General features: G+C 53.5%; 1 protein-coding gene across 2 annotated transcripts; it reads left to right on the top strand.

The window, feature by feature from the left end:
- Positions 1-802: 802 nt before the first annotated feature.
- LOC105467373 (mannosidase alpha class 2B member 1) lies at positions 803-22767 on the top strand. Of its 2 annotated transcripts, none has more exons than XM_011717020.3 (24): positions 803-1006; positions 1745-1847; positions 2026-2199; positions 3209-3402; positions 4350-4482; positions 4724-4869; positions 7463-7579; positions 10639-10721; positions 10805-10925; positions 11005-11083; positions 11621-11730; positions 12127-12234; positions 12493-12609; positions 13796-13981; positions 17131-17228; positions 17321-17438; positions 19074-19192; positions 19284-19385; positions 19872-19959; positions 20084-20164; positions 20912-21139; positions 21698-21853; positions 21961-22063; positions 22547-22767. In XM_011717020.3, the coding sequence occupies exons 1-24, from the start codon at positions 845-847 to the stop codon at positions 22657-22659; spliced, it is 3039 nt and encodes a 1012-aa protein (XP_011715322.2). In that variant the 5' UTR covers positions 803-844; the 3' UTR covers positions 22660-22767. The 2 variants fall into 2 exon arrangements, with proteins under 2 accessions (XP_011715322.2, XP_011715275.2); XM_011716973.3 differs by having other exon boundaries at positions 820-1006; positions 10636-10721.
- Positions 22768-26584: the final 3817 nt, after the last annotated feature.

The raw sequence follows: 26584 nt of genomic DNA, 5'->3' as shown, positions 1-26584 counted from the left end.
ATGCCCAGTTATTTTTGTTTTTTTGAGACAGAGTTTTGCTCTTGTTGTCCAGGCTGGCGTGCAATGGCATGATCTTGATCTCAGCTCACTGCAACCTCCGCCTCCCAGGTACAAGCGATTCTCCTGCCTCAGTCTCCCAAGTAGCTGGGATTACAGGCATGTGCCACCATACTCAGCTAATTTTTGTATTTTTGCATTTTGTGTAAAATTACAAATTCTGTGTTTTCAAACCCGTCTCTACAAAACAACCCATGTTGCCCAGGCTGGTCCCAAACTCCCAGGCCCAAGCGATCCACCAGCCTGGGCCTCCCAAAGTGCTGGAATTGCAGGCTTGAGCCACTGCCCCTGGCCTGGGCTTTGTTTTCTATCAGAGAATGAACTGGTAGGAATTGGGAAAGGCGTGAAAGACTCGGGGTCTTTCCCCACTTATCAGAACCCCTTTCCTCTCCGGAACACCCAGGGATCCTTCTCAACCAGGCTGGATCCCATCCCCGGTACTCCAAGGGTACTTACCCAACGTCCCAATCCCCACAGTATAGGACTCTTATCAAATCCTCCTCTTAGGCAAGCTAGGTCCTTCCAGGATTCCAAGCATTGCAAGACTCGTTATAGCCCGTGAGACGTCAAAGTCACCGTTAGCCCAACAAGTGCCCTGAGGGTGGCATTTTCCTACCTTCCTATGAGGACCCCCGGGATTGCCGAGTGCTACAGCCTCTGTCCCGTGAGCCGCCAGACCGCGCCCTGGCCCCGCCCCTGCCCCCCGATTGGCCCGGCCGGGTCTCGGGGCGGGGCGTTTGCTCGGCCTTTCCAGGGCTGTGGAACCCCAGGAGGAAGCTGCTGAGCCATGGGTGCCTACGCGCCGGCTGCGGGGGTCAGCGCTCGCGGCTGCCTGGACGCAGCAGGCCCCTGGACCATCTCCCGCGCCCTGCGGCCACCGCTCCCGCCTCTCTGCTTTTTCCTTTTGTTGTTGCTGGCGGCTCCCGGTGCTCGGGCCGGGGGATACGAGGTGAGTGGGGCCTCCGAGCGGAAACGTACAGGAGGCAGAGTGAAACACCAAATACAGTCTAGAGGTGTGGGTGGGTCTGTCCTGCGGGTGTCTAGTGAATGGCTGATGATATGACAGTGTGGTCTTAGTGCGTGCTTTGAGTCACTGCGAGGTCTGGCTGTGCGCATCTGAGTATGGGACTGTGTCTGATTGTACCTGCCCCTGTGTCTCCGGGATGCTTGCCTGGACTTTGCCTGCACTTAACTGTGGGATTGGAGGGGCAGGAGGTGGCAGGAGGTGAGCAGTGTATGTGTGGGGGGAGGTGCGGGCTGAGAGCTGGGACTCTAGAGTCTGCCTGAAATTCCAGCCTAGTTCTTCCACTTCCTAACTGTGTGACGCTGGGCAAGTCACCTATCCTCTCTGAGTCCCAGTGCCTTCATCTGGAAACTGAGGATAACATCACCCCACCTCCCAGGGTGACCGTCTGCTGTTGGCAAGTGCTGAACAAACGTCAGCTACTTCTATTATTGTTTTCCCAGAGTGTGAATGAGAGCTGCCCTATGGGTTTGTGCAAAGTGGGGGTTGTATCTGTGAGCACAACTATGTATGTGTGTGTCCTGCCTGGGAGGGCCTGGCCTCCTCGGCACATAGGCGAGATCAGGCCTCTCTGAGTCACTCACCTCTAGATCAAGACTTACTTTGCAGCCCCTGACATCCGGGGTTATTGACAAGGTATGTGTGTTTGGGGTCCCTGTGCAGACATGCCCCACAGTGCAGCCGAACATGCTGAACGTGCACCTGGTGCCTCACACACATGATGACGTAGGCTGGCTCAAAACCGTGGACCAGTACTTTTATGGAAGTGAGTAGAGGATGGGGACTGGTCCCTGGGATCCCCATGGTCCGTGTAATCCCTTCTGGGTCCTGGACATTAGGGTGGAGCCAGTGTCACCCTAAGATCCAGGACTTGGGCTCCTGTGTCTAGGAATAACCCCCTTGGCTCTGCTGTGCCCTGAGAGCCTTATCCCTGTTATCCACAGTCAAGAATGACATCCAGCACGCCGGTGTGCAGTACATCCTGGACTCGGTCATCTCTGCCTTGCTGGCAGATCCCACCCGTCGCTTCATTTACGTGGAGATTGCCTTCTTCTCCCGTTGGTGGCACCAGCAGACAAATGCCATGCGGGAAGTCGTGCGAGACCTTGTGCGCCAGGGTGAGTCTGCCCCAAGGAAGTGAAAAGAGGAAGCCCAGCCCAGCTTCTGCTTCTGCATTTCTGGTTTCTGAGATTTTATCATGCCATGTGCAAGCTGTGCAACATGCATATCGCTCCGCCTGCCTGGACTCTCCATTTGGGGAACTCTTTTTTTTTTTTTTTTTTTTTTTTTTTTTTGAGACGGAGTCTCGCTCTGTCGCTCAGGCTGGAGTGCAGTGGTGCGATCTCCGCTCACTGCAAGCTCCGCCTCCCAGGTTCACACCATTCTCCTGCCTCAGCCTCCCGTGTAGCTGGGACTACAGGCGCCCGCCAACACGCCCGGCTAATTTTTTGTATTTTAGTAGAGACGGGGTTTCACCGTGTTCGCCAGGATAGTCTCGATCTCCCGACCTCATGATCTACCCGCCTCGGCCTCCCAAAGTGCTGGGATTACAGGCGTGAGCCACCACGCCCGGCTGAGAACTCTTTTTTTTTTTTTTTTTTTTTTTTTTGAGACGGAGTCTCGCTGTGTCGCCCAGGCTGGAGTGCAGTGGCCGGATCTCAGCTCACTGCAAGCTCTGCTTCCCGGGTTTTTACGCCATTCTCCTGCCTCAGCCTCCCGAGTAGCCGGGACTACAGGCGCCCGCCACCTCGCCCGGCTAGTTTTTTGTATTTTTTAGTAGAGACGGGGTTTCACCGTGTTAGCCACGATGGTCTCGAACTCCTGACCTCGTGATCCGCCCGTCTCGGCCTCCCAAAGTGCTGGGATTACAGGCTTGAGCCACCAAGCCCGGCCTAGCCGAGAACTCTTATACATCCCACAAGGCCCCATCTGCCATGCATCCTCTGGGAAGCCTGCCATGCAGGGGGGCCTCTTTCCCTTATCTGGGAACTATGGCCTGGGGGCGACCCCTCTTCTCCTTCCGCCAGAAATGAGTGCACAGGCAGGCTTTCACATTCCCAGTATCACCCACCCTGGTCCCACTCCTGGCTGTGACCACTGACCCCGACCTTGCCTGTCCTGGCACAGGGCGCCTGGAGTTCGCCAACGGTGGCTGGGTGATGAACGATGAGGCAGCCACCCACTACGGTGCCATCGTGGACCAGATGACACTCGGGCTGCGCTTTCTGGAGGACACATTTGGCAGTGACGGGCGACCCCGTGTGGCCTGGCACATTGACCCCTTCGGCCACTCTCGGGAGCAGGCCTCGCTGTTTGCGCAGGTGCGACCCGGGACCTCTCTTGGGCCCACCTCTTCACTCACTCTGGCTCCTCCCTCGCCCACTCAAACCCCGCCCTCTCCCTGCAATCTCACAAGGACCAGGCCCAAGCCTGTTGAAGCCCTGCCCCTTGAGTGAGGCCGTAAGGCCAGTGACTTTTGAGCTCTGGCCTCAGCCGGCTATGCCCAGCCCCAGGCGGACCCAGCTCCGGCTGACTCCACCCTCTCCCCTAATAGGCCCCCTTTCGTCTTCTGGCCCCACCCACTAGCTAGGATCATGGCTCCTCCCTAAACTGGGTGGCAAGTGGATGCCTAGGCTGCCTTAAAAACAGCTTCATTACCTGTGCTCAGACCCCATCCATCCTCAGGTTGTGGAAGGGGGAACCTCATTCCTGGAGTCAGGCCTGCTCTGAGCTTTGACAGCGCTGGGGAGGTGAACCTGGTTTCTGATGTTGGACCCGCCCTCTCCCTGCTAGCCCAGGGTAGTGAGTTCTGAAACTTCCTCAAGCTTGGAAATAAGCTGGAGGCCGCTCTGTTTCAGCCCTACGTTTTTTTGTTTTGTTTTGTTGATACATCCCTATCATCCTGCTGGAGTGCAGTGGTGCAATCCTAGCTCACTGTAGCCTCAATCTCCGGATTTAAGCGATTCTCCTGTCTCAGCCTCCGTAGTAGATGAGACTACAAGAGCGCACCACCACGCCTGGCTAATTTTTAAGTTTTTTGTAGAGACAGTCTGTCTGTGTTGTGCAGGCTGGTCTCAAAAACTCCTGGGTATAAGTGATCCTCTTGCTTTGGCCTCCCGGAAGGCTGGGATCACAGGCAAGAGCCATCATACTGACTTAGCTCTGCTTTTTAACCTGTGCTCTGACCTGTCCCTCCCAAGCAAAGGGGAGTTTGGTGGTGAGAGGGCTGGGCGCTCATTCACACTGCCTTTTCCTCCCCCATCCCCAGATGGGCTTTGACGGCTTCTTCTTCGGGCGCCTTGATTATCAAGATAAGTGGGTACGGATGCAGAAGCTAGAGATGGAGCAGGTGTGGCGGGCCAGTGCCAGCCTGAAGCCCCCGATCGCAGACCTCTTCACTGGTGAGGGGGCTTGGTGAGGGCAGGGCCAGCCATGGTGCCACACACTCAGAAGGGCCCTGGGCTTGATATCTGCTCTGCTGTCACTGTCCTGGAATTTCTATATTCTGGGAACAAAGTCTCTGCATTTCCTTTTGCACTGGGATGCAAATGCTGAAGCCCATCCTGGGTGGGACATGGCAGGCTTTGAAACCACGGCAGGTCTGGGTGATGGGCCAACCCTTGAACCTGGTGTGACCTGCAGGTGTACTTCCCAACGGTTACAACCCGCCAATGAATCTGTGCTGGGATGTGCTGTGTGTCGATCAGCCAGTGGTAGAGGACCCCCGCAGCCCCGAGTACAACGCCAAGGAGCTGGTCGATTACTTCCTAAATGTGGCCACTGCCCAGGTAACCCTGGTGTCCAGAACCTTCAAGTCCGGTATATACAAAGCAATGAGCCCTTCCCATGGTACAGGCATCCCCCTAACACGTTATCTTTATTTTTAATTTTTTTGAGACAGAGTCTTACTCTGTCTCAAGGAATGCAGTGGTGCAATCTCGGCTCACTGCAACCTCCGCCTCCTGGGTTCAAACAAGCACATCCAGCTAATTTTTGTATTTTTGCACTGGGGTCTCATCATGTTGGCCAGACTGGTCTTGAACTCCTGACCTCAAGTGATCCACCTGCCTTGGCCTCCCAAAGTGCTGGGATTACAGGCGTGAGCCACCATGCCTCTTTACTTTTAATTTATTTTTAATTAATTTTTTTTTTTAAGCTGGAATCTTGCTCTGTCACTCAGGCTGGAGAGCAGTGGCACGATCTCGGCTCACTGCAACCTCCACCTCCTACATTCAAGCGATTCTCCCACCTCAGCCTCCCAAGTAGCTGGGACTCCAGACGCACACCACCACATCCAGCTAATTTTTTGTATTTTTAGTAGAGATGGTGTTTCACCATGTTGTCCAGGCTGGTCTCAAACTCCTGAGCTCAAGTGATCTGCCTGCCTCGGACTCCCAAAGTGCTGGGATTACAGGTGTGAGCCACCATACCTGGCCTCTATTTTTAACATTCTTATTTATTTATTATTTATTATTATTTTTTTGAGACAGAGTCTTGCTCTTGTCACCCAGGCTGGAGTACAGTGGCATGATCTCAGCTCACTGCAACCTCTGCCTCCCAGGTTCAAGCAATTCTCCTGCTACAGCCTCCTGAGAAGCTGGAATTACAGGCACCCGCCACCACGCCCAGCTAATTTTTGTAGTTTTAGTAGAGACAGGGTTTTGTCATGTTGCCCAGGCTGGTCTTGAACTCCTGACTTCAGGTGATCTGCCCGCCGCAGCCTCCCAAAGTGCTGGGATTATAGGCGTGAGCCACTGTGCCCAGTCTATTTTTAACATTTTTATTGAGAATTCCTTTTTTATTTTTTTGAGACTCACTCTGTCGCCCAGGCTGGAGTGCAGTGGCACAATCTCAGCTCACTGCAACCTCCACCTACTGGGTTCAAGCGATTCTCCTGCCTCAGCCTCCCGAGTAGTTGGGATTACAGGTGCCCACCACCATGCCGGGCTAAGTTTTATGTCTTTTTAGTAGAAAGGCGGTTTCACCATATTGGCCAGGCTGGTCTCGAACTTCTAACCTTGTGATCCACCAGCCTCAGCCTCCCAAAGTTCTGGAATTACAGGCATGAGCCACCGCGCCCAGCCTTTAACACTTTTTTTTTTTTTTTTTTTTGAGACGGAGTCTCGCTGTGTCTCCCAGGCTGGAGTGCAGTGGCGTGATCTTGGCTCACTGCAAGCTCCGCCTCCCGGGTTCACGCCATTCTCCCGCCTCAGCCTCCCAAGTTGCTGAGACTACAGGCACCCGCCACCACGCCCGGCTAGTTTTTTTTTGTATTTTTAGTAGAGACGGGGTTTCACCATGTTAGCCAGGATAGTCTCGATCTCCTGACCTCGTGATCCACCCGCCTCGGCCTCCCAAAGTGCTGGGATTACAGGCTTGAGCCACCACGCCTGGCCTGCCTTTAACACTTTTATAAGTAAAAAAAATTATTTTTTCACAGAGACAACATCTTACCATGTGGCCCAGGCTGGTCTCAAATTCCTGAGCTCAAGTGATCCTCCTGCCTTGACCTCCCAAAGTGCTAGGATTATAGGTGTGAGCCACCATGCCTGGCATAACACGGTCTCCTAAAAAATTTTTTTTTCCCTTTTTTTAAAAAATTGATGGCCAGATGCAGTGGCTCATGCCTGTAATCCCAGCACTTTGGGAGGCCGAGACGGGCAGATCATCTGGTCAGGAGTTCGAGACCAGCCTAGCCAACATGACGAAACCCTGTCTCCACTAAAAATATAAAAATTAGCTGGGTGTGGTGGTGCATGCCTGTAATCCCAGCTACTTGGGAGGCTGAGGCAAGAGAGTCACTTGAACCTGGGAGGTGGAGGTTTCAGTGAGCCGAGATCACATCACTGCACTCCAGCTTGGGCAGCAGAGTGAAACTCTGTCTCAAAAAAAAAAAGAAAAAAAATTGTTTCAGATTAATATTTTTTTTCTTGAGACAGGGTATTACTATGTGGCCCAGACTGGTCTTAAATTCCTAGACTCAAGCGATCCTCCTGCCTCAGTCTCCTGAGCAGCTGGGATTACAAGTGTGAGCCCCTGTAATTATGTTCTCATGCCCCTTGAAGGAAGATGCTATTCTCTTCACCATCACCATGCCCCCCTCCTGGATTTATGTGCATTCCTCATTAGAAGAGATAGCATAGGCTGGGCAAGAGATAACATGGCATGGTGCTTGGATGCCCTCTTCTAGGTAGTGGGTCCAAGAGAGCTGCTCAACAACCGGTGGCTACTTTTATCTGTGTCCCCACGCTCCCATGTGCCATACCTCCACCCATGCCTGTATGTGCACCCAACATCCTTGACCCCATATACATCAAAACACAGCCATACACAGGGATGGCCCAGGATCCTCTGGCCTCAGGACTCCCCTCTTGCCTGCAGGGCCGGCATTACCGCACCAACCACATTGTGATGACCATGGGCTCGGACTTCCAGTATGAGAACGCCAACATGTGGTTCAAGAACCTTGACAAGCTCATCCGGCTGGTAAACGCGCAGGTCAGTGTGCCTACCCTGTGGTACCCTTGTGCACATGTGCACTTGCATCCGGGGGCCTTGTGTCATGTGCATAGCTCTCAGTGCTGTCTTTGTTTTCTATTGTTCTATTGTGGTCATTCTATAACAAATGACCACACACGTAGCAGCTCAAAACAATGGAAATACATCGTTTTATAGTTCTGTAGGTAAGAAGTCCAGCATGAGGCTGGGCGTGATGGCTCACACCTGTAATCCCAGCACTTTGGGAGGCTGAGCCGGGCAGATCACGAGGTCAAGAGTTCAAGACCAGCCTGACCAACATGGTGAAACCCTGTCTCTACTAAAAATACAAAAATTAGCCAGCTGTGATGGTGCACGCCTGTAATCCTAGCTACTTGGGAGCCTGAGGCAGAGGAATTGCTTGAATCCGGGAGGCAGATGTTGCAGTGAGCCGAGATCACACCCCTGCACTCCAGCGTGGGCCACAGAGAAAGACTCTGTCTCAAAAAAAAAAAAAAAAAAAAATTCCAGCCTGAGTCTCACCAGGCTATAATCAAGGTGTTGGCAAGGCTGTGTTCTTTCTGCAGTCTCTAGGAGAGAATACAATTTCCTTGCTTTTTCCAACATCTAGAAGTTGCCCACATTCAAAGTCTCTTCTTGGCTCCATCTTCGAAGCCAGCCACACAGCATCTTTCTGACCCTGTTTCTGTAATCACATCCCTTTCTCTCATTCTCACCTCTTCTGCCTCCCTCTTCCACATTTTAATTTATTTATTTATTCAGAGACGGAGTGTTGCTCTGTCGCCCAGGCTGGAGTGCAGTGGCGTGCTCTCAGCTCACTGCAACCTCTGCCTCCCAGGTTCAAGTGATTCTTCTGCCTCAGCCGCCCAAGTAGCTGGGACTACAGTCGCGTGCCACCACTCACAGCTAATTTTTGTATTTTTAGTAGACAGGGTTTCACCATGTTGGCCAGGACGGTCTCGATCTCTTGACCTCGTGATCCACCCCGCTCGGCCTCTCAAGGTGCTGGGATTACAGATTTGAGCCACTGTATGGCCTAATTTCCCTACTTTAAATTTAGCTGATGAACAACCTCAATTACATCTGCAACCTTAATCCCCCTTTTGCCATGTAATCTAACGTAGTAATAGCTTCTGGGGATCAGGACATGGACACTTTTGGGCAGTTATCATTTTACCCAATACAGATGTGTTAGTGTTTCGCACTAAGTGGCCTGTGGCTGTGGCTGTGTGCACAGTCACTCTCATCAGCACAGAAACTTGTCTCCCCTCTCCCATCTCAGGCACCCCTTCCCGTCAATCTTGTCCTCACTGCAGTGCAATCTCCATCCCCACCTTCCACTCGCTCCCTGCACTGCTATTTCACCAAAACAGCTCTTTTATGTCATTTATTTTTATTTATTTTTTCTTTTTAAAATTTTGTTTATTTATTTATTTATTTGTTTGTTTATTGAGCTAGAGGCTTGCTTTGTCACCCAGGCTGGAGTGCAGTGGTACAATCTTGGCTCACTGCAACCTCTGCCTCCTGGGTTCTAGCGATTCTCCTGCCTCAGCCTCCCAAGTAGTTGGGACTACAGGCATGTGCCACCAACCCTGGCTAATTTTTGTATTTTCAATAGACGCAGGGTTTCCCTATGTTGGCCAGGTTGGTCTCAAACTCCTGTCCTCAAGTGATCTGCCTACCTTGGTCTCCCAAAGTGCTGGGATTGTAATCTGAAGTGGGCGGATCACTTGAGGACAGAAGTTCGAGACCAGCCTGGCTAACACGGTGAAACCTTGTCTCTACTAAAAATACGACAAATTAGCTGGGCGTGGTGGCACTTATCTATAAGACCAGCTACTCGGCAGGCTGAAGCAGGAGAATCGGTGGAACCTGGGAGGCAGGGGTTGCAGCAAGCTGAGACCGTGCCACTGCACTCCAGCCTGGGCGACCGAGTGAGACTCAGTCTCAAAAAAAAAAAAAAAAGTTTATTGAGTACCTACTGTATACACTGGGGACACAGCACGTGCAAAACAAACATCCTTTTCCTCATATAGGTCACTTTCTTCTTCCTCCACCTCGCTCAGGTGAAAGTGCACCTCCATTCATTATAAAAATTGTGTCTAGGCTGGGCGTGGTGGCTCAAGCCTGTAATCCCAGCACTTTGGGAGGCCGAGACGGGCGGATCACGAGGTCAGGAGATCAAGACCATCCTGGCTAACACGGTGAAACCCCGTCTCTACTAAAAAGTACAAAAAACTAGCCGGGCGAGGTGGCGGGCGCCTGTAGTCCCAGCTACTCGGGAGGCTGAGGCAGGAGAATAGCGGGAACCCGGGAGGCGGAGCTTGCAGTGAGCTGAGATCTGGCCACTGCACCCCAGCCTGGGCGACAGAGCGAGACTCCGTCTCAAAAAAAAAAAAAAAAAATTGTGTCTAGGCCGAGCATAGTGGTTCGCGTCTGTAATCCCAGCACTTTGGGAGGCTGAGGCGGGCGGATCACAAAGTCAGATCGAGACCATCCTGGCTAACACGGTGAAACCCCGTCTCTACTAAAAAATACAAAAAATTAGCCGGGCGTGGTGGCGGGTGCCTGTAGTCCCAGCTACTCAGGAGTTGAGGCTGGAGAATGGCATGAACCCGGGAGGTGGAGCTTGCAGTAAGCCGAGATTGGGCCACTGCACTCCAGCCTGGGTGACAGAGGGAGACTCCGCCTCAAAAAAAAAAAAAATTTGTGTCTTTTGATAATAATCTGATGGTCCTGCAAAACGATTATTCCTGCCCTATAATGTCACACTTAGTTTTTCCACAAAAGTTTTTAATAATAAAGTTGGAATTATTGTAAAAGTTTAGTAAAATTTCAGGTTTATTCTTGCATCTCCGAAATCCTTTTTAAAAAGGCTAGTGGTCATGTTTGACTTCAGCCAAAATTCATTTTCACATCCGACCATTGGCTTGGCTACCAAATGTGTATTTAGAGAAACTGAACCTATGGGATGCATGAATGTGCACACATGTGTGGAAGTGTGGGCCCCCGGGAAGGTGCGGACTCCCGAGGGCTCACTCCATCGCCTCCCCCAGCAGCAGGCAAAAGGAAGCAGTGTCCATGTTCTCTACTCCACCCCCGCTTGTTACCTCTGGGAGCTGAACAAGGCCAACCTCACCTGGTATTTGGGGAAACTGGGGAGCTTGGGGGGGTTGGCATGCCCCGTGGGTCATGACCCTGCCCTCAATGCCCCTGCCGCTGTAGGTCAGTGAAACATGACGACTTCTTCCCTTACGCCGATGGCCCCCACCAGTTCTGGACCGGTTACTTTTCTAGTCGGCCGGCCCTCAAACGCTACGAGCGCCTCAGCTACAACTTCTTGCAGGTGGGTAGGAGCCGGGCTAGAGGGGGCACACAGCCCCGAGGCCCGACCTGGGCACCCCAACATACCCCTCTGCCTCCAGGTGTGCAACCAGCTGGAGGCGCTGGTGGGCCTGGCGGCCAACGTGGGACCCTATGGCTCAGGAGACAGTGCACCTCTCAGTAAGCATTGGGCCCAAAAGAGGAAGAGGTTTGCGGCTGAAGCTGGAAACCACCCCAGGCCGCCCCTCTCGAGTTCCTTCTTTTTTTTTTTCTTTTTTTTTTTTGAGACGGAGTTTCGCTCTGTCGCCCAGGCTGGGGTGCGGTGGCGCCCACGCCACCCAGGTTCACGCCATTTCGCTCTGTCGCCCAGGCTGGGGTGCGGTGGCAAGCCCCGCATCCCAGGTTCACGCCATTCTCCTGGCTCAGCCTCCCGAGTAGCTGGGATTACAAGTGCCCGCCACCACGCCCGGCTATTTTCAGTAGAGATGGGGTTTCACCGTGTTAGCCAGGATGGTCTTGATCTCCTGACCTCGTGATCCGCCCGCCTCTGCCTCCCAAAGTGCTGGGATTACAGGCGTGAGCCACCGCGCCCGGCCGTCCTCGAGTTCCTTCTTAAAGGCTCTAAGAACCCTGCCCGCCAGCACCGGACCTTTTGCTTCCCCTTGGGGTCTGAGCTGAGTCCTCCAGAACCTCACCGGACTCATTGTCTATGAGCAGATAAGGCGATGGCCGTGCTCCAGCATCACGACGCTGTCAGTGGCACCTCCCGCCAGCACGTGGCAGACGACTACGCACGCCAGCTTGCTGCAGGCTGGGGGTCTTGCGAGGTGCGCGGGACGGGACTTGGGAGACATGGGGGTGGAGACACGAAGGGGCGGGGCCGGGGCCTGGGAAAGAAGGGACAGGGACAGGTGTGACGTGTAACCGAGAGCGGTGTGGCGGGCTGCAAGGGCTCGTGGGGGCGGGGCTTGTAGGAGGCAGGGAAAGATTCAGTAACGGGGCGGGGCCTTGGAGGGGAAAAGGAGGCGGGGCGTGGGCAAGAGGAGGCCGAGACAGCTATGGGGCATAGTCAAGGGCAGCAGGGCTGGGCTAGAAGGGCTTGTGGGGCGAGTCTTGAGGGAGGCGGGACACAGACCGGAACGGGGCGGAGCCGGAGAGGAGAGGGAAGGAGTCAGATAGGCCAGGCGTCCAGAACCCACTGGTCCCTTTGCGCTCTTCCGCAGGTTCTCCTGAGCAACGCGTTGGCGCGGCTCAGAGGCTTCAAAGATCACTTAACCTTCTGCCGACAGCTAAACATCAGCATCTGCCCGCTCAGCCAGACGGCGGCGCGCGTGAGCCGGGACGGGAGGGGTGGATCTTGGGCAGATGGGCTTTAGAGGAGGTAGTTGGAAAATGTTTTTGGAGGACTATACTGGAGTGAAATTACGTGGGCTGCGACGCTGGGTCAGGACAGAGACCAACGCATCTCGAGGGGGCTTGGCGTGATGGGCTGTGACCGTACCAGGACCACCCAGGGGCATTTCTGTGCAAAGTGGGTGGGTTTGGAGAAGGCCTGCTGTGACCCGTGCCCTCTCTGACCGCCCCCCCAGTTCCAGGTCATCGTTTATAATCCCCTGGGGCGGAAGGTGAATTGGATGGTACGGCTGCCGGTCAGCGAAGGCGTTTTCGTTGTGAAGGACCCCAATGGCAGGACAGTACCCAGCGATGTGAGCCCAGACAACGAATATTCCCCCGCTGGAACCCCTCCCACATGGGCATTTCCTCGTCGCCCTCATGGATACCGCCTGCCTCCATGAATACCTCCCACTCATACATATCTCTTCCCCGCTCTTGTATCTTCTCCCTCTGCCCCTTAATATCAGTCTCCCCTTGGGAACATCTGCCTCCTGTGAGTGATCCTCTCTTTTTTTTTTTTTTTTTTTTTTTTTTTTTGAGACGGAGTCTCGCTCTGCCGCCCAGGCTGGAGTGCAGTGGCCAGATCTCGGCTCACTGCAAGCTCTGCCTCCCGGGTTCACGCCATTCTCCTGCCTCAGCCTCCTGAGTAGCTGGGACTACAGGCGCCCGCCACCTCGCCCAGCTGGTTTTTTGTATTTTTTAGTAGAGATGGGGTTTCACCGTGTCAGCCAGGATGGTCTCGATCTCCTGACCTCGTGATCCGCCCGTCTCGGCCTCCCAAAGTGCTGGGATTACAGGCTTGAGCCACCGCGCCCGGCCCCCTTTTTTTTTTTTTGAGACAGTCTCGCTCTGTCACCAAGGCTGGAGTGCAGTGGCGCGATCTCGTCTCACTTCAGCCTCCGACTCCCGGGTTCAAGTGAGTCTCATGCCTCAGCCTCCCGAGTAGCTGGGATTACAGGCATGCGCCACCACGCCCGGCTAATTTTTGTATTTTTAGTAGAGACAAGGTTTCACAATGTTGGTCAGGGTGGTCTTGAACTCCTGACCTCATGATCTAACCTCCTCGGCCTCCCAAAGTGCTGGGATTACAGGCATGAGCCACCGTGCCTGGCTGGTCCCCCATTTTAATACCCTGCTCCCCCAGGAAAATTTATTGCTGTTTATGGACATCTCCTTCATTCCAGAAAACGTCCTCCCCCAAACCTCTTCCTCTCCTGAGAACCTGCCTTGACGGTTTCTTCCCCTACTTCCTTCTTCACTCCCCTACTTCACTCCTTCACTCCATAGTCTCTCTGCCCTCCCAGTGGGTTTTTTTCCACCTGGTGAATCTTCTCTGCAATCATTTCCTTGGAATCTGACTGTCCCCCCACCACCACACACACCTCCATTTCCTTTCCCCATCTCAGGACTCTTTTCCTTCCTTGAGTTTGTTGTCTCCATGCATGTATGGCTTTCCGTGGGTACTCTTGACTCAGTTTCCCTCCTCCTTTATCCAAGGTGGTGATATATCCCAGCTCAGACAGTCAGGCGCACCCTCCGGAGCTGCTGTTCTCAGCCTCACTGCCCGCCCTGGGCTTCAGCACCTATTCAGTAGCCCAGGTGCCTCGTTGGAAGCCCCAGGCCCGCGCACCCCAGCCCATCCCCAGGAGATCCTGGTCCCCTGCTTTAACCATCGAAAATGAGGTGAGACCCCATTTCAATCCCCTTTCCTGTGACAAATTTGAAGTGTCATGGTAAGCTGTGTGGACTCTGGGTCAGCAGGTTCCTAGGCTCATGACCTCCTGTCACCACTCCAATCATTGTGTGTCCTTGAGCAAGTGACCTTTGTTGGAGCCTCAGTGTCCTTTCCTGGGATTGTTATGAGGACCCAGTGTGATCATGGGTGACACTTGACAGATAGGTCAGAGCTGGAGGCAGGTGGTGGTTTGCAGTTTTCAGGGAATGTGTTCCTGATAAAGGTGACATTTAAGATATGACCTGAGGGAAGGAGTCATGTGGCTGTTTGGAGGAAGAGAGATCCAGGTGGGGAGAGAATAACAGGCGCAAAAGCCCTCAGGCAGGAGAGTGTGCAGAATCCCAGGAGCCACAAGGAACCCAGTGTGGCTGAAGCAGGGTGAACGGGTGACAGGTCAGACCTTGAGGGCCTTGAGGACCAAAAGGAAGACTTTGGCTTTTGCCAGTCATTGTTGCTCATGTGTCTAAGCCTAGCTCTTTGGGAGGCTGAAGCAGGAGGATCACTTGAGCCCAGGAGTTGTCCCAGCTAATTTGGAGGCCCAGATGGGAGGTTTGAGCTGGGGAGTTTGAGGTTGCAGTGAGCTGTGACTATCCCACTGTACTCCATCCTGGCAACAGAGCGAAACCCTGTCTGAAAAGAATAATAATAAAATAGGCCGGGCATGGTGGCTTATACCTGTAATTCTAGCACCGTGGGAGGCCGAGGTGAGTGGATCTACTGAGCTCAGGAGTTTGAGACCAGCTTGGGCAACATGGTGAAACCCAGTCTCTACAAAAAATACAAAAAATTAGCTGGGCATGGTGGTAATGTCTATAATCCCAGCCACTTGGGGGCTGAAGAAGGAGGATTGCTTGAGCCCAGGTGGCAGAGGTTGCAGTGAGCCGAGATCATGCCACTGCACTCCAGCCTGGGTGACAAAGTGAGACCCTGTCTCAAAAAATAAAATAAAAGAAGTTTTGTAGTTGGACTGTTCATGTTAGGAAGAAAACATCTTTTTTATATTTTTATTAAAATGAAAGAAAAGAGGCTGGGCACAGTGGCTCATGCCTGTAATCCCAACATTTTGGGAGGCCGAGGCGGGTGGATCACGAGGTCAGGAGATCGAGACCATCCTGGCGAACACGGTGAAACCCCGTCTCTACTAAAAATACAAAAAGATTAGCTGGGCGTGGTGGCAGGCGCCTGTAGTCCCAGCTACTCAGGAGGCTGAGGCAGGAAAATGTCGTGAACCTGAGAGGCGGAGCTTGCAGTGAGCCGAGATTGCACCACTGTACTCCACAGCCTGGGCAACAGAGCTAGACCCCGTCTGAAAAAAAAAAAAAAAGGAAAGAAAAGAAGTTAAAACATTCCCACAGGCCTCTAAAAGTCTTGTGAGTTCTGGCATTGTGGTTCACACATCAGATGCCCAAGCCCTGGTCTGCAGCAGAGGAGGGCTTTGATGGGACTTAGGGTATCACAGGTGTGCTCTGGCTGTTGTGGGGAACAGATTGTAGGGAGCCAGTGTGGAAGTGCCGGCACCTGGAAGGGGTTGACTGCACTAGCCCTGGAAGGCCACGGAGGTGGTAAGAGGTGGTGAGATTGAAAATAAGGTTGGGGTGGGCATGGTGGCTCATGCCTGTAATCCCAGGACTTTGGGAGGCTGAGGTGGGCAGGTGACCTGAGGTCAGGAGTTTGAGACCAGCCTGGCCAACATAGTGAAACCTGGTCTCTACCAAAAATACAGAAATTAGCTGGGCGTGGTGGTATATGTTTGTAGTCCCAGCTACTCTGGAGGGAGAGGCAGGAGAATCGTTTGAACCCAGGACGGGGAGGTTGCAGTGATCATGCCACTGCACTCCAGCCTGGGGGACAGAGCAAGACTCTGTCTCAAAAACAAACAAAAAAGAGAAAATCAGGTTGAATGGCTGGGTATGGTGGGCTGCTTGAGCCCAGGGCTTGGAGACTAGCCCCAGGCAACACAGTGGGACCCCATCTCTAGAAAACAAATTTAATTTAATTTTTTTTTTTAATTTAGTAGAGAGAGAGTTTCACTGTGTTGGCCAGGCTGGTATCAAACTCCTGACCTCAGGTTATCCACCCAACTCGGTCTCCCAAAGTTCTGGCCCTAAAAAAACTTTAAATTGAAAAAAAAGGGGCCGGCGCATTAGCTCATGCCTGTGATCCCAGCACTTTGGGAGGCTGAGGCAGGTGTATCACAAGGTCAGAAGTTCGAGACCAGCCTGGCCAATATGGTGAAACCCCGTCTCTAGTGAAAATACAAAAATTAGCCAGGCATGGTGGCATGTGCCCGTAGTCCCAGCTATTCGGGAGGCTGAGGCAGGAGAATTGCTTGAACCCGGGAAGCAGAGGTTGCAGTGAGCCAAGATCACACCACTGTACTCCAGCCTGGGCGATAGAGCAAGACTCAGTCTCAAAACAAAACAAAACAAAACAAACCCAGGCCGGATGCAGTGGCTTACGCCTGTAATCCCAGCCCTTTGGGAGGCCAAGGCGGATGGATTACCTGAGGTCAGGAGTTCGAGACCAGCCTGACCAACATTGCAAAACCCCGTCTCTACCAAAAATACAAAAATTAGCCAGGCGTGGTGGCTTGCACCTGTAATCCCAGCCACCCAGAAGGGTGAGGCAGGAGAATTGCTGGAACCCAGGGAGCTGAGGTTGTAGTGAGCTGAGATTGCGCCACTGCACTCCAGCCTGGGCGTCTTAAAAAAAAAAAAAAAAAGGTCCAGCTGGGCGTGGTGGCTTATGCCTGTAATCCTAGTACTTTGGGAGGCCAAGGCGGGCAGATCACTTGAGGTCAGGGGTTCGAGACCAGCCTGGCCAACATGCTGAAACGCCTTCTCTACTAAACATCCAAAAATTAGCCAGGGAGGGTGGCGGGCGCCTGTAATCCCAGCTACTCAGGAAGCTGAGGCACGAGAATCACTTGAGCCCGGGAGGTGGAGGTTGCAGTGAGCCAAGATTGCACCACTGTACTCTAGCCTGGGCGACAGAGTGAGACTCAGTCTCAAAAAACAAACGAACAAAAAAAAAAACAAAACACACACATACACAAACACACACACACAAACCCATCTGTGGACCCTTCTCTGCCCAGCACATCCGGGCAACGTTTGATCCTGACACAGGGCTGTTGATGGAGATTATGAACATGAATCAGCGACTCCTACTGCCTGTTCGCCAGACCTTCTTCTGGTAAGGGAGGATCACCAGGCCTGAGGGTGGGGTGGTGATGCTCAGCTTGGAGCTAGGGCCCCTTACCTGACTCTCACCTCCCCCAACCCCAGGTACAACGCCAGTATAGGTGACAACGAAAGTGACCAGGCCTCAGGTGCCTACATCTTCAGACCCAACCAACAGAAACCACTGCCTGTGAGCCGCTGGGCTCAGATCCGCCTGGTGAAGGTCAGGGACTAGGAATGATGAGTGGGCAGTTGGGAATGGGGGAGTTAGGGAGCCCAGGAGGGTGGTGGGCCATGTGTAGCGTGAGGGTAGGGGAGGATTTACTTTTCCTTCAGATCAGTGGACTAAGACCCACAGATCAGCGGGGGGAATATTTGACGGTCCTCCCATAGAGTTGATATTCATGGCTGGTTGTATCAGAGTCTCCCCGTAGGACACATACAAAGCCATTCTCATCCGCTGTGGACATTTACATACTTAGTTTTAGAAATCGGGGGCGGGGCATTCCCACTTGGCCTGTGAATCAGGAGAGCCAAATATCACTGCTTGAAGAATTCACCAAAGTCTGTAGTAAGAGGAGCTTATATCTGGAGTGGATATTTGAGAGTCCACCCTTGGATTGATTGGGTTTGCGTGAGTCTCAGGGTGAATGCTTGTGGGTGCATCTGGCTAGGGACAGGGGGTTCCCAGGGCCTCTCATTGATGTTTGACTTTCATAGATGGCAAAACTTACATTTGTTCACATTCAAGAGCCTCGAATTTCATGTGAGTCCCTTTTAAATGAATGTCTGCATATCTGGGTCACTGTATTAGGATATACAGTTGTGCCTGTTCTAACAGAGTTACCCAAATTAACTGTGAGTAGAATAAGATAGAAGATTCTTTTCTTCTAACAAACAGTCTGGCTGTTAGTCCAGAGAAGGTGGGGTAGTTCCATAATGACCCAGGACTTCCTCTTCTATCTCATTGCTCTGCCTTCTCCAGTATTCAGTTTCCACCTCATGGTCCAAGATGGCTGCTAAAGCTCCAACCGCCACATCTGTATTTGAGTCAGTAGCAGAGGGACAGGAGCAAGGAACATTGTTGACACCACTTGGATCACTTTCTATGGGGCAAACTGTGGTCACTCAGCTACTGATAGCCTCAGGGAAGACTGGACAATGTAGTCTTTATCCTAGGTAGCCGTGTGCCACGCTAGAATCCTATTCTATGGGGCAATGGTGAACAGGAGGCATTTATGCCACACTCAAGAGTGATGTGGCAAGCCAGGTGCAGTGGCTCATGCCTGTACTCCCAGCACATTGGGAGACTGAAGCAGGAGGATCGCTTGAGTGCAGGAGTTCAAGACCAGGTGGGAGCATTTGCTGATCAGGTGCCTACATAGTGATGCCCTGTCTCAAAAAAAGCAAAAAAAGAAAAAAAAAAAGAGGCCGGGTGCGGTGGCTCATGCCTGTAATCCCACCACTTTGCGAGGCCAAGGCAGGCAGATCATCTGAGGTCAGGAGTTCGAGACAAGTCTGGCCAACATGGATAGAAACCCCATCTCTACTAAAAATACAAAAATTAGCCAGGGATGGTGGCAGGTGCCTGTAATCCCTCTACTTGGGAGGCTGAGGCGGGAGAATTGCTTGAACCCAGGAGGCGGAGGTTGCAGTGAGCCGAGATCGTGCCACTGCACTCCATCCTGGGCAAGAGAGCAAAACTCTGTCTCAAAAGAAAAAAGAATTATGTGGCAGTGACTAAAGGTTGACCCTGATGTAGGCTTTAATGCGGTTTATGGCCAGGGTGAGGGGACATTTGTAGGACTCACCTCTGCTAAGGTACAGGCTGACACCCACCTCACCCGTGTGCCTGCAGACGCCCTTGGTGCAGGAGGTACACCAGAACTTCTCAGCCTGGTGTTCCCAGGTGGTTCGCCTGTACCCAGGACAGCGGCATCTGGAGTTGGAGTGGTCGGTGGGGCCGATACCTGTGGGGTGAGTGGCACAGGCTGGGAGAGGGGTGTGGAAGCAAGGGCAGAGTGGGGTTTATCCAAGGCTCACAACTTTGCCATCCCATTGGGTACAGTGACACCTGGGGGAAGGAGGTCATTAGCCGTTTTGACACACCGCTGGAGACAAAGGGACGCTTCTACACAGACAGCAATGGCCGGGAGATCCTGGAGAGGAGGTAGGGGGTGACTGAGAGCACTGAGGGGGTTGTTTGTGGTGTGTTGGGGCCCAGGGTTGATGGGGGAGTTTGCTGATTACATGAGCATTGGAGACAGAGGATGAAGGGAGAGTGAAGAGTGGGGGAGCCAGGCCGGGTACGGTGGCTCATGCCTGTAATCCCAACACTTTGGGAGGCTAAGGTGGGCGGATCACGAGGTCAGGAGATCGAGACCATCCTGGCTAACACGGTGAAACCTCATCTCTACTAAAAATACAAAAAGTTAGCCAGGTGTGGTGGCGGGCGCCTGCAGTCCCAGCTACTCGAGAGGCTGAGGCAGGAGAATGGCGTGAACCCGGGAGGCAGAGCTTGCAATGAGCCGAGATCACGCCACTGCACTCCAGCCTGGGCAACAGAGCGAGACTCCATCTCAAAAATAATAATAATAATATAAAAAAGAGCGGGGGAGCCAGACCCCAAGCCTGACCAGCTCACCCCCAACCACAGGCGGGATTATCGACCCACCTGGAAACTGAACCAGACGGAGCCCGTGGCAGGAAACTACTATCCAGTCAACACCCGGATTTACATTACGGTAGCTCTCCCCCACCCTGCACCTCCCCACCTCGATAGAAAGGGAATCAGCCCTTATCTGCAGCATCTCAAGGCTGCCTGGGGTTGGGGTTGACTGCCCTCCACTCTCACCCTTCAACCCCCAGGATGGAAAGATGCAGCTGACTGTGCTGACTGACCGCTCCCAGGGGGGAAGCAGCCTGAGAGATGGCTCGCTGGAGCTCATGGTGAGTGGGTCAGAGCCCCATCCGAGCCAGGGTCCTCCCAACCTGGCCCCCTGCTGGACCTTGAAGGCTGTTTCTGGCCCAGTTCTCTGCTTTCAGGCCCCACTAAGCTGAGGACTCCGTTTCTTTCTTTTCTTTTCTTTTTTTCTTTTCTTTTCTTTGAGATGGAGTTTTGCTCTTGTTGTCCAAACTGGAGTGCAATGGTGCTATCTCAGCTCACTGCAACCTCTGCCTCCCAGGTTCAAGCGATTCCCCTGCCTCAGCCTTCCGAGTAGCTGGGATTACAGGCACACACCATCACGCCTGGCTAATTTTGATATTTTTAGTAGAGATGGGGTTTCACCATGTTGGCCAGGCTGGTCTGGAACTCCTGACGTCAGGTGATCCACCCACCTCGGCCTTCCAAAGTGCTGGGATTACAGGCGTGAACCACCGCACCCGGCCGAGGACTCCATTTCTATGTGCGACTTTTCCTCTCCGTTTTTCTCCATTTCCTACCCAGGCTCCCTCCAGGCTCTGACGTGCCATATCCAGGTCCCCCTGTTAGGCACTTACCTCCCTCCGGCCTGGTTCCCATGCCTACTTGGATCCTGCCTCTGCTGGGGTTGCCCTACCAGACCCTCACCTCATCATCTGTTCCTCCCACCCTTTAATTTCTCTTGACATTCCCACACGCCCTTACCCAGTTTCTAGCCCAAGGACACCCACAAACCCACGACTCTCACCCCCTCCTGGCCACTCTCCCCCCAGGTGCACCGAAGGCTGCTGAAGGACGATGAACGCGGAGTTTCGGAGCCACTAATGGAGAACGGGTCGGGGGCGTGGGTGCGAGGGCGCCACCTGGTGCTGCTGGACACAGTCCAGGCTGCAGCTGCCGAGCACCGGCTCCTGGCCGAGCAGGAGGTCCTGGCCCCGCAGGTGGTGCTGGCCCCGGGTGGCGGCGCCGCCTACAATCTCGGGGCTCCTCCGCGCACGCAGGTGAGGGGCAGCGGGGTGGGCAGAGAGGACCGGAATGAAGTCTACCAGGGAGCCGGGTTTGGTTGCAGATTTTCCTAATTAGCCCCAAACCCTCGGGCCAGCCCCATCCCCTGGACAGTCCCCGCCCAGTGCCCGCCCCTCCCAACCCGCCTGGACTGTGGTAGAGGCACAGCTGTAGCTCAGGCCCCTAAACCACCTCCTCACCTCCGGCCCCGTCCGTTCACTTTAACCCCGCTCCCGCCCTCACCTTCTCACCTCCCCCAGGCTCTGTCCCGCCTCACCCCTCCCCGCGGCTTCAGCCCCGCCATAACTCCCAGAGTCTCAAGTCACATCAGTTCTACTCCGTCGGAACTCGAACCCTAAGCTTAGGACCGACCCATCTCCCCATTGGCTCAGCCCTCCCTGTCACGGCCCTGGCCTCTCCTCTCGGCTGAGCCTACCCGTCTCCGGCGAAACCCCGCCCCTACAACCTAGCCCTGCCTCCTGACCTGGCTCAGCCCCGCCCTTCTCCATCCAGGCCCCGCCCCCTCAAACTCAGCCCCGCCGTCTCTCCCGCAGTTCTCCGGGTTGCGCAGGGAGCTGCCGCCCTCGGTGCACCTGCTCACGCTGGCTAGCTGGGGCCCCGAGATGTTGCTGCTGCGCTTGGAGCACCAGTTTGCCGTGGGAGAGGATTCCGGACGTAACCTGAGCGCCCCCGTTACCTTGAACTTGAGGGTGAGAAGGGCAGAATTGAGAAGGAGATCGGAGAGAGGCAAGAAAGAGGGAGAGAAGGGAAACCTGGCTTTGCTCCAACTCATCTGGGCCCATCCCCTTCCCCGCAGGACCTGTTCTCCACCTTCACCATCACCCGCCTGCAGGAGACCACGCTGGTGGCCAACCAGCTCCGTGAGGCAGCCTCCAGGCTCAAGTGGACAACAAACACAGGTGGGGCCCTGGTCAGGGGTAGGGAAGGGGTGGAGTCTTACCTGGGGCCGGCAGGTGGGGGCAATGTGTGAGGCATGGGATGTTGGCCAGGACCCAAAAGGATCATGAGGGTATGGGGGCAGAGTCCAGATCCAGGTTAGGGCTTAACGGATCTGAAATGGGTATGGCAAACTGGGAATGGGTCTTGAGGTTTGTGGGTGGTGTTTATTCCCTAGAACAAGATTTGAAAATCCCCATTCGTGTCTAGTTCTGGGAGGGTGTCCATCACCCCTGGGGTCAGATTGAGGGTATGAGGACAGTGGCCAGGCATTGGACCTGGGAGTGTATTCAGGGCTGGGGAAGCAGGTTAGGAGTCTGGGATTGAGGCCCTGGAGACAGATTCGGGGATGTGCAGCTGTGTCCAGAACCAGGGGAGGAAGCATAGTGGGGTAAGTCAGAGGAAGTCTGCACCCCCTCACTCCTCCTTCCCCCACACCTCTCCAGGCCCCACACCCCACCAAACTCCCTACCAGCTGGACCCGGCCAACATCACGCTGGAACCCATGGAAATCCGCACTTTCCTGGCCTCAGTTCAGTGGAAGGAGGTGGATGGTTAGGTCTGCTGGGATGGCCCCTCCAAGCCCAAGCCCCCTGCTCCGGGGGCAGAGCAGACTCTCACTCTCCTCTTGGGGCTGCTGCCATTAAAATGCTACTACTAAGACTCAGGTCACTCTGTAACTGAGTGTGGGTTTTTTTTTTGTTTGTTTGTTATTTGCTTGTTGGAGGGGGACAGAATTTATAACCCACAGCCGGGTGTGGTGGCTTTCTCTTATAATCCTAACAACTCTGGAGACTGAGAAGGGAGAATCACTTGAGCCCAGGAGATCTAGACTAGCCTGGGCCACAAAATGAGGCCCTGTCTGTACAAAAAATTTTAAAAATTAGCCGAGTGTGGTGACAGGTGTCTGTATTCCCAACTACTTGGGAGAATTGCTTGAGCACAGGAGGTCAAGGCTGCAGTAAGTGATAATCACACTGCTGCACTCCAGCCTGGGGAAGAGAGCCAGATCCTATCTCTTTGTGTGTGTGTGGTGGCGGGGGTGGGGGACGGAGTCTTTCTCTGTTGCCTAGGCCGGAGTGCAGTGGCCCGATCTTGGCTCACTGCAACCTCTGCCTCCCGGGTTCTAGCGATTCTCTTGCCTCAGCCTTACAAGTAGCTGGGACTACAGGCGCCCCCCGACCATGCCTGGCTCCTTTTTGTAATTTTAGTAGAGATGGGGTTTCACCATGTTGGCCAGGCTGGCCTCAAACTCCTGACCTCAAGTGATCTGCCTGCCTCGGCCTCCCAAAGTGCTGGGATTACAGGCATGAGCCACCACAACCAGCCTGGATCCTATCTCTTGAAAAAAAAATTAAAAATTAGAAAATTATCTAGGTAGGATGGCATGCAGTTATAATCCCCAGCTACTAGTCGGGAGGCTGAGGTGGAAGGATTGCTTGAGCCCAGAAGTTTGAGGCTGCAGTGAACCATGATGGCTCCACTGCACTCCAGCCTGCGTGATAGAGCGGATCCTGTCTCTAGAAAAAAAAAAAAAAAAAAAAGTAGGCAGGGCGCGGTGGCTCACACCTGTAATCCCAGCACTTTGGGAGGCCAAGTCATGTGGATCACAAGGTCAAGAGATCGAGACCATCCTGGCCAACATGGTAAAACCCTTTCTCTACTAAAAATTCAAAAATTAGGCCGGGCACGGTGGCTCAAGCCTGTAATCCCAGCACTCTGGGAGGCTGAGGCGGGCGGATCACGAGGTCAGGAGATCGAGACCATCCTGGCTAACACGGTGAAACCCCGTCTCTACTAAAAAAAATACAAAAAACTAGCCGGGCGAGGTGGCGGGCGCCTGTAGTCCCAGCTATTCGGGAGGCTGAGGCAGGAGAATGGCGTAAACCCAGGAGGCGGAGCTTGCAGTGAGCTGAGATCCGGCCACTGCACTCCAGCCGGGGCGACAGAGCGAGACTCCGTCTCAAAAAAAAAAAAAAAATTAGCCGGGCATGGTGGCGCTCACCTGTAGTCCCAGCTACTCAGGAGGCTGAGGCAGGAGAATCACTTGAATCCAGGAGGCGGAGATTGCAGTGAGGCGAGATTGTGCTACTGCACTCCAGCCTGGTAACAGAACGAGATTCCGTCTCAAAAAAATAAATAAATACAAATAAAAAGTTCTTAAGTGTTCTAGGGGTCAGTTTGCAAGCACCAACAGCATATGTTTCTTAGGCCCCCTCTGATGACAAGGACTGGCCCAGGGTGGACAGGGAAGCCCAGTGAGGGTGGTATCATGTTGGCCCTCTAATGTTTCCTCTGAGAACCCCTCCAATGGGCCAGTTAGCATGGGCCACCTAGGGATGCCAGGGTGGGATGGCAGGGGACACTCTTCTGTGGTCCCACTTGGGGCATGGTCACCAGATGTGTGCTTTTCAAGTTTCCTTCTTGACAGAGGGCTGGGCCAGCTTGTGAGGCCTAAAAAGGGCTCCCTGCACCCATCTGCCATATTGGACCTGTTATTGGAGGTATCACCCCCACCAAAAGTATTTCTAAGTCCCCCTCCTATGGTAGTGACTGGCCTGGGTTGAGTAAGGACTGTGGAGTACTTTCCAGGCTCAGCCCTGGTCCCACATGCATCCCTGTTTTAACATGTGACCTCCCGCCCCAAACTTTTATAAGTCCCCCTCCAGGAAGAGAGATTGGACTTGGCCAACGAGAGGCCTGGAGAGGGTGACCTGAGTTTGCCCACAGCCCCGTGTGGGCTCCTTCATAGGAGGCTCTGAGTGCAAAGATTCCTGTGTCCCAGCCAGTGGTAGGGACTGGTTGCAACCAAATAAAGAGGCCAGCAGAAGGACCACAGGTGAGCTGCCATCCCGCAGAGGCCTCTGACTGTGGGATGTGCCTCCAGGAAATATTTGTAGGTCCTTGGGGATGGCGTGGGGATAAGGAAACAGCTTAGGTGAGCTAGGAACCCTAGAGCAGAGCACCCCAGGCCTAGTTTTGGTCACACGTGGGGCCTGGTTCCTGGATATGCTCCTTGAAAATTTGTCTAAGTCACCCTCTAAAGACAGGGATTATTACAGGTGAGCCAGAGAAGCCTGAGAAGGGCACCCCGGCATAGTTGTCCTGCTCCATAGAGTCTGGCCACAGGATGAATCCCCTGAAAACTTTAAAAAGTCTCCTTCTGATTGAGACTATCCTGGCTAACATGGTGAAACCCCATCTCTACTAAAAATACAAAAAAATTAGCTGGGCGTGGTGGCGGGTGCCTGTAGTCCCAGCTACTATGGAGGCTGAGGCAGGAGAATTGCATGAACCTGGGACAGGGAGGTTGCAGTGAGCCGAGATTGTGTCACTGCACTCCAACCTGGTCGACAGAGCGAGACTCTGTCTCAGAAAAAAATTAAAAAAAAAAAGTCTCCTTCTAGGGCCAGGCACAGGAGCTCACATCTGTAATCTCAGTGCTTTGGGAGGCCAAGGCTGGCTGATCACTTGAGGCCAGGAGTTCAAGACAAGCCTGACCAACATGGTGAAATCCCATCTCTACCAAAAAAAACCCAAAAAATTGACTTGGTGTGGTGGTGCATGCCTGTAATCCCAGCTACTCAGGAGGCTGAGGCACCAGAATCGCTAGAACCCCGGAGGTGGAGGTTGCAGTGAGCTGAGATGGCGCCACTGCACTCCAGCCTGGGTGACAGAGCAAGATGCTGTCTCAAAAAACAAAAAAATAAAGTCTTCTAGAAGGAGAAAGCAGTGAAATATGCCAAGGTAGTCTGGGGAGAGCACCCCAGGGCTGTCTACCCTTCTGCGTGGGGCCCCATGGTAGGAAGTGCCAACCAAAATTGTTTATTTTTTGAGACATAGTCTCACTGTGTCACCCAACCTGGCGTGCAATGGCACGATCTCGGCTCACTGCAACCTCCACCTCCCAGGTTCAAGCGATTCTCCTGCCTCAGCTACCTGAGAAGCTGGGATTACAGGTGCCCGCCACCACACCCGGCTAACTTTTGTTTTTCTTTGTAGAGACAGGATTTCACCATGTTGGCCAGCCTGGTCTCAAACTCCCAACCTCAGGTGATCCGCCTGCCTCAGCCTCCCAAAGTGCTGGGATTACAGGTGTGAGCCACCGCACCCAGCCTCAAAATTGTTTATTTCTTCTGAGTTATCTTTTTGGAGACTGAGTCTCCCTCTGTCACCCACGCTGGAGTGTGCTGGCCTGATCAGAACACATTGCAACCTCAGAATCCTGGACTAAAGTGATCCTCCCACCTCAGCCTCCCAAAGTGTTGGGATGACTTGCTTGAGCTGCCATGCCCAGCCTCTCCCAAATTTTTCTTTTTTTTTTTTTTTAAGACGGAGTTTTGCTCCTATTGCCCAGGCTGGAGTGCAATGGCATGATCTCAGCTCACCGCAATGTCTGCCTTCCAGGTTCAAGCGATTCTACTACCTCAGCCTCCCTAGTAGCTGGGATTACAGGCATGTGCCACCACGCCCGGCTAATTTTG

This window comes from Macaca nemestrina, chromosome 20, assembly GCF_043159975.1.
Source record: "Macaca nemestrina isolate mMacNem1 chromosome 20, mMacNem.hap1, whole genome shotgun sequence".
NCBI lineage: Eukaryota > Metazoa > Chordata > Mammalia > Primates > Cercopithecidae > Macaca > Macaca nemestrina.
This window is presented reverse-complemented; position numbering and strand designations above follow the sequence as displayed.